General features: G+C 41.3%; 2 protein-coding genes across 4 annotated transcripts in view; one reads left to right on the forward strand and one right to left on the reverse strand.

The window, feature by feature from the left end:
* Jazf1 (JAZF zinc finger 1) overlaps nt 1–5,849 on the forward strand; it is a 303,749-nt gene extending 297,900 nt beyond the window's left edge. The window contains exon 5 of one of the 2 annotated variants that reach the window (XM_028758364.1): nt 3,554–5,849. In XM_028758364.1, coding sequence (XP_028614197.1) covers nt 3,554–3,730 — 177 coding nt within the window. In that variant the 3' untranslated portion in view covers nt 3,731–5,849. The remainder of the gene's footprint in view (nt 1–3,553) is intronic. The other variant, XM_028758365.1, reaches the window with a different exon arrangement.
* Nucleotides 5,850–7,149: 1,300 nt separating this feature from the next.
* The window catches only part of Tax1bp1 (Tax1 binding protein 1), a 57,513-nt gene continuing 52,633 nt past the window's right edge, over nt 7,150–12,029 (reverse strand). For both annotated transcript variants that reach the window (XM_028758382.1, XM_028758381.1), the window contains exons 17-18: nt 8,817–8,899; nt 7,150–8,039 (exon numbers count right to left, since the gene is read on the reverse strand). In XM_028758382.1, the coding sequence (XP_028614215.1) occupies nt 7,838–8,039; nt 8,817–8,899 (285 nt within the window). In that variant the 3' untranslated portion in view covers nt 7,150–7,837. The remainder of the gene's footprint in view (nt 8,040–8,816; nt 8,900–12,029) is intronic.

A 12,029-nucleotide genomic window follows, 5' to 3' on the forward strand; every position in this document is an offset into this window, starting at 1 on the left:
CTCTCTCTCTCTCTCTCTCTCTCTCTCTCTCTCCTTCTCTCTCTTAACCCAGTGTGCTGGTTAGTTTTAATGATTGAACTTGACACAAGCTAGAGGCATCTGAGAGGAGGGAGCCTCAACTGAGAACATGCCTCTATAAGATCGGGCCAAAGGCAAGGCTGTAGGACAGTTTTTAAATTAGCAACTGATGGATGGAGGGGATAGCACCATTGTGGGTGGTGCCATCCCCTGGCTGGTGCTCCAAGGTTCTGTAAGCAAGCCATCTGAGAAAGCCGTGGGAGCAAGCCAGTCAGCAGCACCCCTCCATGGCCTCTGCATCAGCTCCTGCTTCCAGGTTCCTGCCCTGCTTGAGTTCCTGCCCTCACTGCTTTTGTTGATAAACTGTCATATGGAACTGTGAGTGAAATAAACCCTTTCCTCACCGAGTACCTTTTCATGGTGTTCCATCACAATAGTAACCGTCACTAAGACACCCATCTTCCAACATGACCCATGGGAATAGGACATGAAATGTTATTAACCCTCATGCTCAGAAAGACTCTAGCGTTCACTGAAGATACACTCAGCTAATAAAGAGGGTATTAGCAAGCAGACAAGATGCAACCTTACCATTTAAAAGCCAGAAAACAACTTTCACATTGGATTCAGGAGTTGAAATTTCCAAGTTATGTGGGGAGTGCTAGGGGGTTAATCTGGAATTTCATGCATGCCAGGCAAGTACTCTATCACTGACCTACAACCTGGGAGGTTTTTTTCTTCTAAATTGTCATTCTTGCCCTTCCTCCTCCCTACCCCAACATACCACCTTCATCTTGTCTTAGTTAGGGTTACTATTGCTGTGATATAACACCATGACCAAAGGCAACTTGGGGAGGAAACGGTTTATTTCACTCACAGTTCCATATGACAGTTTATCATAAAAAGGCAGTGAGGGCAGGAATTGAAGCTGGGCAGGACCTGGGGGCAGGAGCTGATGCAGAGGCCATGGAGGGTGCTGCTTACTGGTTTGTTTTCCATGGCTTGTTCAGCCTTTCTTAAGAGGTAGACCTACCAATCCAGGAGTGGGTCCACCCACAGGGGGCTGGGCCTCCTCACATCAATCATGAAGAGACTGCCATACAAGTTTGCCTACAGCCCCATCTTAAGAGCATTTTCTCAACTGGTTCCTTCCTCTCTAGCTGGTGTCGGGTTGACGTAAACCTAGCCAGCACAACCTCCAATTATTTTTCCACAGTTCTCTTTCACAGTTGACTGAAATTGCCACCTGATGTACTGTTCTAAGACACCAGGCTGGGGCTGAGGTCACTGGAAGGTGCGTCTGGGCTGCATATACAGCTGATGCCTTCACCACAGGCCTGCACTCCAGTCAGAACAGCTTTACCAGTGAGGAGTGGGCTGCCTAGGCTTACCTATCTGCCATCACAGTAGGTCTGTATGAACTTGCTCCTCCATCCTCTGACTCCCAACATGCCTCTTAGCAAAATATGGGGTGTTCAGCCCAAGGCAGGAGGCTAAGAACGCTGAAGAGCAGAGCCAGGCCCGTATGTGGGCAGAGCCCATTTTGTTATGATTTACTCAGGCCACGACTGAGAACAAGTACAGCCACTTGCCCTCAACTTCACAGCCATGCAGGGTTCTACCACAGAACAGGCACTGCAAATCCAAAATGGTAGACCAGCAGACGCCTCTCAGCCGTGTTTTTTTTTTAAAGATTTATTATATATGAGTACATTGTAGCTGTCTTCAGACACACCAGAAGAGGACATCAGATCCCATTACAGATGGTTGTAAGCCACCATGTGGTTGCTGGGAATTGAACTCAGGACCTTTGGAAGAGCAGTTGGTGCTCTTAACCACTGAGCCATCTCTCCAGCCCCCTCAGCCATGTTTTTAACAGCAGTCTTCTCAGCCTCTTCCAATAGTGGTGTGCGCGTTGTGAGGGGCCATTTAACAAATTCACTCTGCAATACTGCGTGCCATGGACCAGGCAGGCACTGTGATGCCCTCCAAATAGCATAGGACACTCGTTGTTTTCTGAAGCTCAAGGCATCTGAAAAGGGGCCTAGGTAGTGCTTAAGGGACAGCTCCCTCACCCTTTGAGTAACTGTGCTCAGCACCAGTGTTCACTGCCATCTTCTCCCATCCTTAATGTGGCAGCTACTGACAGACATGAGACTCCAAGTATCTCCTCTGCTTGCTCTTAACCTCTGGAGCCTGTCCCTCAGGCTTAACCAGGTGAGCAGTACTAAGTATCTAGTCTGCTAAACTGGTAAATAATCTTACAGTATGTGAACTAGTGAAGTAGTTAGACCAGTGGCTGGAAAGCATCCTGCTGTTGTTTTAATCGTTAATTATTATTAGTTGTTGAGGATTTTATTATAAAAATTCACCCTTAATAGAGTATTAAAATAATATCCTGCATCTGGGTGGAGACTCCAGAACGAACCCCAACATATCTGGTGTATGTGATGAATATCCAGAGTGTAGTTTTGACAAAGCAGGGTGACACACGGGCTGGGTGTTCTTTTCCAGATTCCACTGAGAACAATTAGCAGCCACACACAGGGAGGGAACGCCATCTCACTACAGTCATGAAAACGTTTTATGTAACTATAAAGCTAACCCTGTAAGTTGTAGTAGACAGAAGCTAGGTGAGTCTAGGTTAAGACGAAAGCAGTTTAGCAAAAGTGAAGATATTAGCAGCTATCAGAGTGAGATACAGTCTGAAAAAGAAATCTTAAGAAATGTACAGAGTATATAAAGTATACTGAAACCTAGTGTTAGCAACCTAGTTAAAATGGACATACATTTAGGAAAGAGATTTCAATTAAAAAAACGTGTATGTAACCTAAACCCGTGGACAATGCTTCTTCCATTGTCATACTTTAACGCCCACGATAGCGTAGTGCATGATTGTAAACAACAAGATGTCCTGCAAATAACATCTTAAAATCACTATTCTTAATCATGTGTGTGCAAGTGGGTCGTGTACATGTGCAGGTCTCTGCTGGGGCCAGAAGAGGGTTCTGGGGCATTCTGCTAATCATCTGCTGCTAAGAAATCCGCTCAGCATGTTGTTTTTCATGGGACTAACTTTATAGAACTATTTAAAAGAATGCTGTTTGCAACGCAGCGCCCATGGGCTCTTAACACTCAACTATGCTAGCTGACTCTGCCCAAGTTTCCAGGTGAGGTATAGCAGGGAATTTACCACAGCTTATATTCAATCTGCCCTACCCTATTTTTTTGTGTTCTTTAGGAAGATATTTCACTGACCATTCTGAAATATTCACAGGATTTTCCAATTAATTCTCTTCCAAGCAGAAAACTTTAGTAACTGAGAGGCGAGGCTTCGAGAAACCAAGGGAACTGTACCATTAATTTCCTTACAAACCTGGTCTATACAGCCCAGGACCAGCAAGCCCTCTCAAAGCGCACCCTCTGGATACCGCCCAGGACTGCTTTGCTGGAATCTGACCCACGCTGAGATTTGCACAAGTGTGACGGGACATTTGGTGACCCTAATAGTTAAATTTTTGTATCTTCTCCACAGAATGTGAATGGCATAAAGTACCATGCTAAGAATGGTCACCGAACACAGATTCGCGTCCGCAAACCATTCAAATGCCGGTGCGGGAAGAGTTACAAGACAGCTCAGGGCCTGCGGCACCACACAATCAATTTCCATCCCCCAGTGTCTGCCGAGATGATCAGGAAGATGCAGCAGTAACGTGCTGGTCAGAACTGTGCCAAGAAATCCTCACCAGCAGTTGCTGATTTTGAAAACAGCCACCTTTTTTCAGGGGAAGCACTCAGCAACCCTTTAATGAAAAATAATTAAATGCATGCTTTAAACTTTTCTGTAATTTTGGAATGATGTATCTTTGTAGTTAATGATTTTGTACATTTGCACATGTAATCATCACGCCCATTTTCATTACTTTGATATAAGGTGCTAAACAAAACAAGCTCTAGGTTCTTCAGCACATTTTCCCCAAAACAAAATAAAACTTAAGGGCATGTTGCATAGTGTTTAACCATACTGCAGTGATGTCAACTGGGAGAGGAGGGGCTGGCACTGAGCTGCTTTAAGATTGTAATGTGATTGAAGCTTTCAACACATCGGCTCACATAAAACCAAAAGAATACCTTCGTTATCACACTGGTTACCATGCCTTACATAATGGAGTATTTGTGAGTAGAAAGACTTTAGGTAATGGAAATATAAATAAGAATGTTTAACATAATATGCTAAAAATATTTTCATATTTAAATAACATGCATAAAAGGTGTGCTTTTTTTTTTTTTTTTTAGTTATTATCTTGCCCTTTAAAAAGCTGAAACTCTTGCCGTTGAACTTACCAATTATTTTAGTGTTCTAAATGGCATCTTTGTGCAAAAGAGTCAGTTCACTCATTAATGCTAACTTACTCATTGAGTGCCTGCTGGGTGCAAGAGACTGAAGTTCTACCTGATGTTACTTGTGGACCAAGATACCAGTGTGGAAACACTTTCCCCTGAAACGTTAGGAAACACTTTGAAATACTTAAGTGCAAATTGTGTGTGTGTGAAACTTAGTTATAGCTTCATCAACAGATGAGGTTTTAAAGCACTTTGTATTCTCTATTGCCAACAATTTTGTTTATATGTTGCCAATTCTTGCAACTATTGCCCTAAGAGAGCTGTGGGTTGCAATCCGAAAATTCAGAAGGTCCGTTTGAGAGGAAGGTTGCTAAGATCCCTACTGCCCCTTTCATGCTCAGTTGCGACTTCTGTTAAAGGCACTTTCCCATCACACTGTAGATGTCTGCATTCTCATTAGAAATGTCTGTTTAGCTTTAGAAAACATTTTGCCAGAATATGAAAATAAGCCTTACTGACATTAAGTGCTTCTTGCAGCAGGTGGTCAAGGAAGAGTGACTAATATACCCACTAAGAGTGACCGACATCTGGATCGTCCTGGAGCTTCTCTCGCCGACAGTACCATCATGTGTTGAGTGTTCTTTTCTCCCAAGTGCTATTCTTTAAACAAGAGTTTACCGGTTGCCTAATACGCAATAAACGTTGCTTTGACACAGCTAACTGCACACAGTACAAACTGGTGAAAGGCAGACTCAGATTCCCTCTAAAATAACCTTCTCCCCATGTTCCCATCTGATGCAGTCTTACACATAGCTAGATAGTAGTCCCTCCTCACTATTCACACTGTGAAGAGAATTCTGTTAAACAGATGGATAAGCTTCTGCATTAATCCCTCATGATGAAGGATTTTAAAATATTTATAAAGACGCTGCCCACTAAAAATGTCCTCAGCCTATGAGTGGTCTCAGTCTTAACTCTACAGTGTTAGCTCTCATGGTGTTAAACGGATGATCCAGAATCGAGAATCGAAAGTTGGTGCAAAAGAAGGCCCTACTTGCTCCATATTTACCTACAGTTGACCAAAAAGTTACAGGCCAGCAATTAATAGTTAGCTTTGCTCTTTCTAGTGTGATAAACTGCAGGCTGGATCAGTAGTTCAGCAGCTACACAGTCATAAAAACAGTCATTGTGCATGTGAAAATCCTTCAGTGATAAAACCCAGTTTCTACTTCTTCATTGTGACAGTATTACGAAGCAGGTGAGGAAGGGGATCTTTTGTTACACCGTGTATAGTGAATGTATTGTACCGTGTCTGTGAAAACCGTGCTTTAAATTATATTTTCATATGTTTTGTTGGGGACAGAGCACATTAAGTTTGAAAGCAACAAAACTATCAGAACTGAAGGCAATTTACTCTTTCTGTCAAGAAAAGCTGCTTACTAAATGTATGTGAAATCACATTTAAAATAAACTGCCTCTGACCCAAAGTCCATCTGGCTCTTCATTTTAACTAGCTAACTGTAAAAACCTGCATCAAGTTTACTGTGGGAACTAAAACATCTGTCCAGGGCCTCTTCTATTAAGCTCCTAGTTATTTTGCAACATCTAGATGATATGTAAAGATTTTTGTTCCCTTATATTTTGCTTACTTTTCTGTAAATAATCCTCTATCATAAGCATGGGGCTAAAATTCTATTCAGTCAAACGGCCAACAAGACGAGCAGCCTTATTTCATTGACAGTAAGATCCAAAGACAACTTTCAGGTTCGCATGGGCCATACTTACTAACGGCAGGAGAAATGTCCACAGTATGTGTACATACGTGTGGGGGCCAGATGTCAACATCATGTGTCATCCTCAGTCATGTCTCCACGGGACAGTCTCATGAACCAGAAGATAAGAGCTCTGTCTAGAGCAGCGGACCAGCACATTTTGAGGACATCCTGTTACTGCTTCCCCAGACACTGGGTGGTTTCTCACACCCATGCCGGGGACCAGAACTCAGCACAGCCAACACTTTACTAAGCACCTCCATGGCCCCAAGGTCTCATGTGGGGCAGATGTTGCTCAAGGATGTTCTATGAAAAACTTGCCAGGAAGCTGGAAGGAGTATCCACTGATGGTCAGGACCCTGCCTCCCGGGACTGCCTGACAGCTGGCATCTGAATGCCTCATACCGGTTCACCCTAGAATCTAGGGCAATTTTAATCTACAACCTAGATATAAGTATTTTTCAAATAAAATAAAATAAAATGTAAAAATAAAAGTATTTTATAACATATACCTTTTCAAACGATTCAAGTAATATACAAACTCTTCTGTAGATATCAGCAACATGGCGTACACTCACACACAGCGGCCCAGACGCTACCAACTCTGACTCCTTACTCAACATCCTCAGTCTCTAGAGTGTGGAGAACGGCTCTCTAATCTAGTAACTGCTAAAGCAGCAAATGAAAAGTCCTTTAACACTCCCATCATAAAAGAGAAAGGAGTACATGTGAGTGCATGTGTGTGCCTGTGTGTGCCTGTGTGTGCCTGTGTGTGCCTGTGTGTGCCTGTGTGTGCCAGTGACATGGCAGCCCCCCTCCCCCGTCTTCCTTTATGTTATCGCACACCACGCTGCAGAGCTGACTGAGAAATCCTTGTTGGATCTGGGTTGTGCATGCTATTTCTGACCACTCACTGAGGAACCTTATTTCCAGTGTGTATGCTCATCAGGAAAACGGGAGAAAGACCATGGTACACAGTCTGCCATTTCATGCCCCAAATCATTTACAAAGGTCATTTAATGAGAATAGATGATACCTTGATTTATTTTGGTCCATTATAGTTATACAGTTATAACTAGTTATAAATATAAACTCAATCATTTAAAAAGTCATCCAGATTATGCTAAAATGTTATCAATACAATTAACTAAGTATGCCTTATATCAACTCCTAAAACCAGTGTTTCCATATAAAAAGGGTTTCTTGTTCTTCATGCAGCTCCATGTCTAAGCAGGATTTAAAATTTATCATTTCATTGAGTTAAGGGTTTTTCTATATCAAAGAATTATTTCATAGAACTGTTCTGATCAATGTTTTTTATTACATAATAGTAGTCATGCTCCATCGCCAAGGTGAACAGAAACTTGTAAATGTGACTGTGCTAAGTAATTAACTATTACATATATATGTTTTCAATTCAGTAACATTAAAATAATTCCTGTGTTCTTCATACACTTTTGCTAACTGGGGATAAATAGAGGTATAAACACAGGAGCATCTTTCTTAAAGCAGACAAGATTAACAGATTAAAACTGGATTTATTGTAGTCAAAGCTGTACCCTAGTGACAGCACACTCTAAAGAAGTTCTCGATCAGGAAAGTGTAGAGGAGGAACCTGAAAGTGACCCCCAGCAATCCCCTTAACCTCTATTTGAGCTTGGTTTGTTTTTTATCTGCTACATTGTACGACCTCTTACTAAAAGCTAGTCAAAGTTGAGAACATTCTGATCGAAGTGAGTCTGAACATGCCTCTCAAAGCCCTGCTGGTCGTAGTCCGGCGGGAACTGCTCGCTGCACATCGGGCACACCTTCCAGTGACTTTCAACATGTTCTTCAAATTTGGTCTGATCATAGTTAGGAGGGAACATTAATTCACAGAGGGGACACTTCTTGTGAACATCAAAGCTTTTAAAGAAAGAAGAAATGAAGAATTAGGTATTTCCTAATTGTAATAGCACCTGTTAGTGTACAAGCTGAATTAATTAGCTGATATTTACACTAAACAATTTATCTTCAAAAGTCTTTACAAGTTTAGTTAACCCTTTTCTGTTTCTAGATTCTTGGTAATATGTACAGGATCTATCTTTTTAGAAAACCACTACTAAATTTATTGGACTGACAAACACCAAAATCTACCAAACTCAGGCATTCTGTGAAATGAGGCTTATTTTTAAAAAAACCTTTCCCACTTTTTAACCAAATGTTTTTGTTTCTTTTTTAATTCCAAGGATGACTACAACTCATCATTTTCCACCAGTGTCTACTGGGCTTTTAGCAACCAAAGAATCTGGGGGCTTGAGTGAGTAAGCGCTCACAGCGGCCCTGCAGAGGGTCACTTTAACCCCGCCCTCGGCTCACAGTTGCCTGACCTCCAGCTCCACAAGTCAGACGCCCTTCGCTGGCCTGTGTGAGCACCTAAACTCCTGTGAACAAACCCAAAACAGAACACATGAATTTAAAACTATCTATTTCAAAGTTCCTATGCCTCAAGATCTTTTTAAAAATGGCGTGTCTGACCCACAGAAGGCAAGAGGGATACAGTGAATGGCTGGAACCTTGAAGGGGATTTACATTCTGTATGCTGGGCTCTGGGCACTATACTTTTAACAAGTTCCCAGAAACTAATTTTTAGAATCACCTGTCTTACATAATTCTATAAAATTCTACAAGGAAAACACTTGCCTGGAATCGAAGCAGAAGCCTGCTCCATGAGCGTGTAAATGCTGGTCTGCTGGATCAGGAGTGATGGGCACATTCTCATCTTCCTGGCACAAAACAAACAAAACCAGGGCAACTCAATATATAAACTGATTAATTCAGGAAGCTCATAATGACACCTTAATTACCCAATTTATTTAAACTTTCCCATAAACATACATTTTAAAGAATTTATAGAGTATTTCACCAGAAACAAATAATGTGACTTTTCTGAAATATGTACTTCTCCCCAATTCCAGGGCAAACACTCCAAGTCCCACAGTAGATGGCTGAGAGTAAGGTTCAGACCAATGCTGCTGCTTTTCTTCCATTATGGTCATGAAAAACTTTAATTTACAGATAAGGCATGGCCAGAGAGGTTAACAAAAGTAAAGCAAACACCACACTGTAACAAACGTGAGTCTGAGCTCTATTATCTCAAAAATATCTTACGGTTTTTCAACTTGTGGTTGTGGTTTGGTTTGGTTTTTTGAGACAGGGTTTCTTTGTGCAGCTCTGGTTGTCCTGAAACTCACTCTGCAGACTAGGATGGCCTCAAACTTAGAGATCCACCTGCCTCTGCCTCCTAATGCTGGAATTAAAGACGTGCACTACACCTGGCTTGTATTTCAGCTTTTAAAGAAAGTACTTTATGGATGTTTTTTGGCATATTCAATTGCCAGCACCACTTCCTTAGTGCTTTGAGCCCATCCTTAAGTAAAGTAGTTACCTGAACACAAACACTTTAGTCTGAAAATCGAGGGTCATTAATGGACACAGAGCATACACAGGCAAATACACTGGTCAAAGAAATGACTTACCTTTCATGAGATTTTTAGCACACTACTCTAAATTAATGGAACTAACATTTAGGAATTACTTCCAGACCACAGTTGACAACTTATAACAACAACAGGGAAGAGGAAGACAAGAACTAGCAGCATGCTCAGTGGGAACACTGAATGAAGCCAAACCAACCAGAAGAACTTTCCAAGTCTATGTGTGTACATGACTTTGCTCATTTTTTATAGTTCCAAAGAGAGGGGGACCACTTTCCAAATCTGCCTTTCTGTTCCAATTTTCTCATTTAGTCATTGTTAACTTGCAATAATCTTTTTGGTTAAAATGTTTATAAACGCCGGGCGGTGGTGGCGCACGCCTTTAATCCCAGCACTTGGGAGGCAGAGGCAGGTGGATCTCTGAGTTCGAGAGTTCGAGGCCAGCCTGGTCTACAGAGTGAGTTCCAGGACAGCCAGGGCTACACAGAGAAACCCTGTCTCAAAAAAAAAAAAAAAAAATGTTTATAAACACCATTATACACTATACAGAAAACATGAATACAGGAAAAGTAATAAAAATGTATGCATTTGTGTGACATGTTCTTGAATTATAAACACTGGCAAGACTAACTGGAAAACACATTTAATAAAACATTCCATAAATTAAAAGCCAAATCAAAACTTGATTCACATGCTGTCAGACTTCAAAAAATCTATAGAGTTTTAATCACAAGGAAAACACTAATTTGGATTCCTATGCCTGACTTCCAGAGTCATTTTTAGATCTATTTGTACCAATCAACAGCTAAACACAGAAGCTCACTGAACACCAAAACAGAACAAAAAAAGTATACACTACAGTTTATCCTGACTTCATTCCCAAGTCCATGTCAATGAAAATAGCAGACTGGGTTGAGCATGATGCTATTAAAGCACACACTAAACAGAGCTAGGAGATGGAGGGTTAAAAGCAAAAATAATGCAACACTTTGAATGTATTTTAGTATTTGATTACATAGCTTTATATTAAAAAAATGAGATGCCACTGGTTAATTTTTAAAGTAATAAATTTGAGTCAAATGATATTAGAAATTGAAGGTGGAGAAAGGTGTATTTTAAAGATTTCTGGGGCTGTTAAGATGCTGTGGCAGTCTGAGTGAGAATGGTATAAGCAGGCTCATCTATCTGAATGCTTGGTTTCGGCTAGTGGAACTGCTTTAGGAATTAGGAGGTGTGTCACTGGTGATGGACTTTAAGGCTCTTCCTGTCTCACAATTTTGTATATGTGCTCTCAGCTACTGCCTCAGTGCCACGCCTGTTTCCTGCCATGCTTCCTGCCATGCTAGTATAGATTCACTCTGTGAAACTGTAAGTAAGCCCCAACTAAATGCTTTCTTCTGTAAGCTGTCTTGGTCATAGCATCTTTACAGCAGTAGAACAGTAACTAAACAGAACGGTCAGCAGTTAAGAGCACTTGCTGTTTTTGCAGAAGATCCAGGTTCAGTCCCCAGAATCCACATCTGTTGGCCCACAATTACCTGCAACTCTGTTTACTTAAAAATACATTTAAAAATGTGGGGCTTGAGAGAAGGCTCAGTAGTTAACAGTACTTGCTGTGCTTGCAGAGGACCCAGGGGTTCTATTCCCAGAATCCATATGATGGCTCACAACCATCGGCAACTCTAGTTCCAGGGTATGTGTCACCCTTTTTTGGAGTCTTTTAGACACCAGCCATGTATGCGGTATACAGATATTCATAAACAAGCAAAACACCCATATACATAAAAATACATAAAGTGTTAGTCTTAGCACTGTAACATCATAAAAGAAGAGGGGGCCATCACGATCAAATTACAGCACAGTACATTCAGAAGTCAGTAACCAGGTAACAGCATCAGAGTCTCCAGCTGCCATGTGGGACTGCATCTACCCTTGAAGGAATTACTAGCTGAAATAGTAAGGTATATTCAGGAATCTGTAATGGATAGATCTTTGCTAGTTGGTAATTACTACTTTAATTCAAAAGGATGCATCCTTTAAGAAACTGAAGCATTTCTGTATCCATTCCTCTGTTGAAGGACATCTGGGTTCTCTCCAGCTTCTGGCTATTATTAATAAGGCTGCTATGAACATAGTAGAGCATGTGTCCTTGTTATATGTTGGAGCATCTTCTGGGTATATGGATACAAAAAAAAAATGTGGTACATTTACACAACGGAGTATTACTCAGCTATTAAAAACAATGAATTTGAGAAATTCTTAGATAAATGGATGGAACTAGAAAATAGCATCCTGAGTGAAGTAACTCAATCACAAAAAAACACACATGGTATTCACTCACTGATAATTAGGTATTAGCCCAGATTTCAAGGCCAGCCTGGTCTACAGAGTGAGTTCCAGGACAGCCAGGACTACACAG

The sequence above is a fragment of the Grammomys surdaster genome, unplaced genomic scaffold, assembly GCF_004785775.1.
Source record: "Grammomys surdaster isolate TR1022 unplaced genomic scaffold, NIH_TR_1.0 126197, whole genome shotgun sequence".
In the NCBI taxonomy this organism is placed as follows: domain Eukaryota; kingdom Metazoa; phylum Chordata; class Mammalia; order Rodentia; family Muridae; genus Grammomys; species Grammomys surdaster.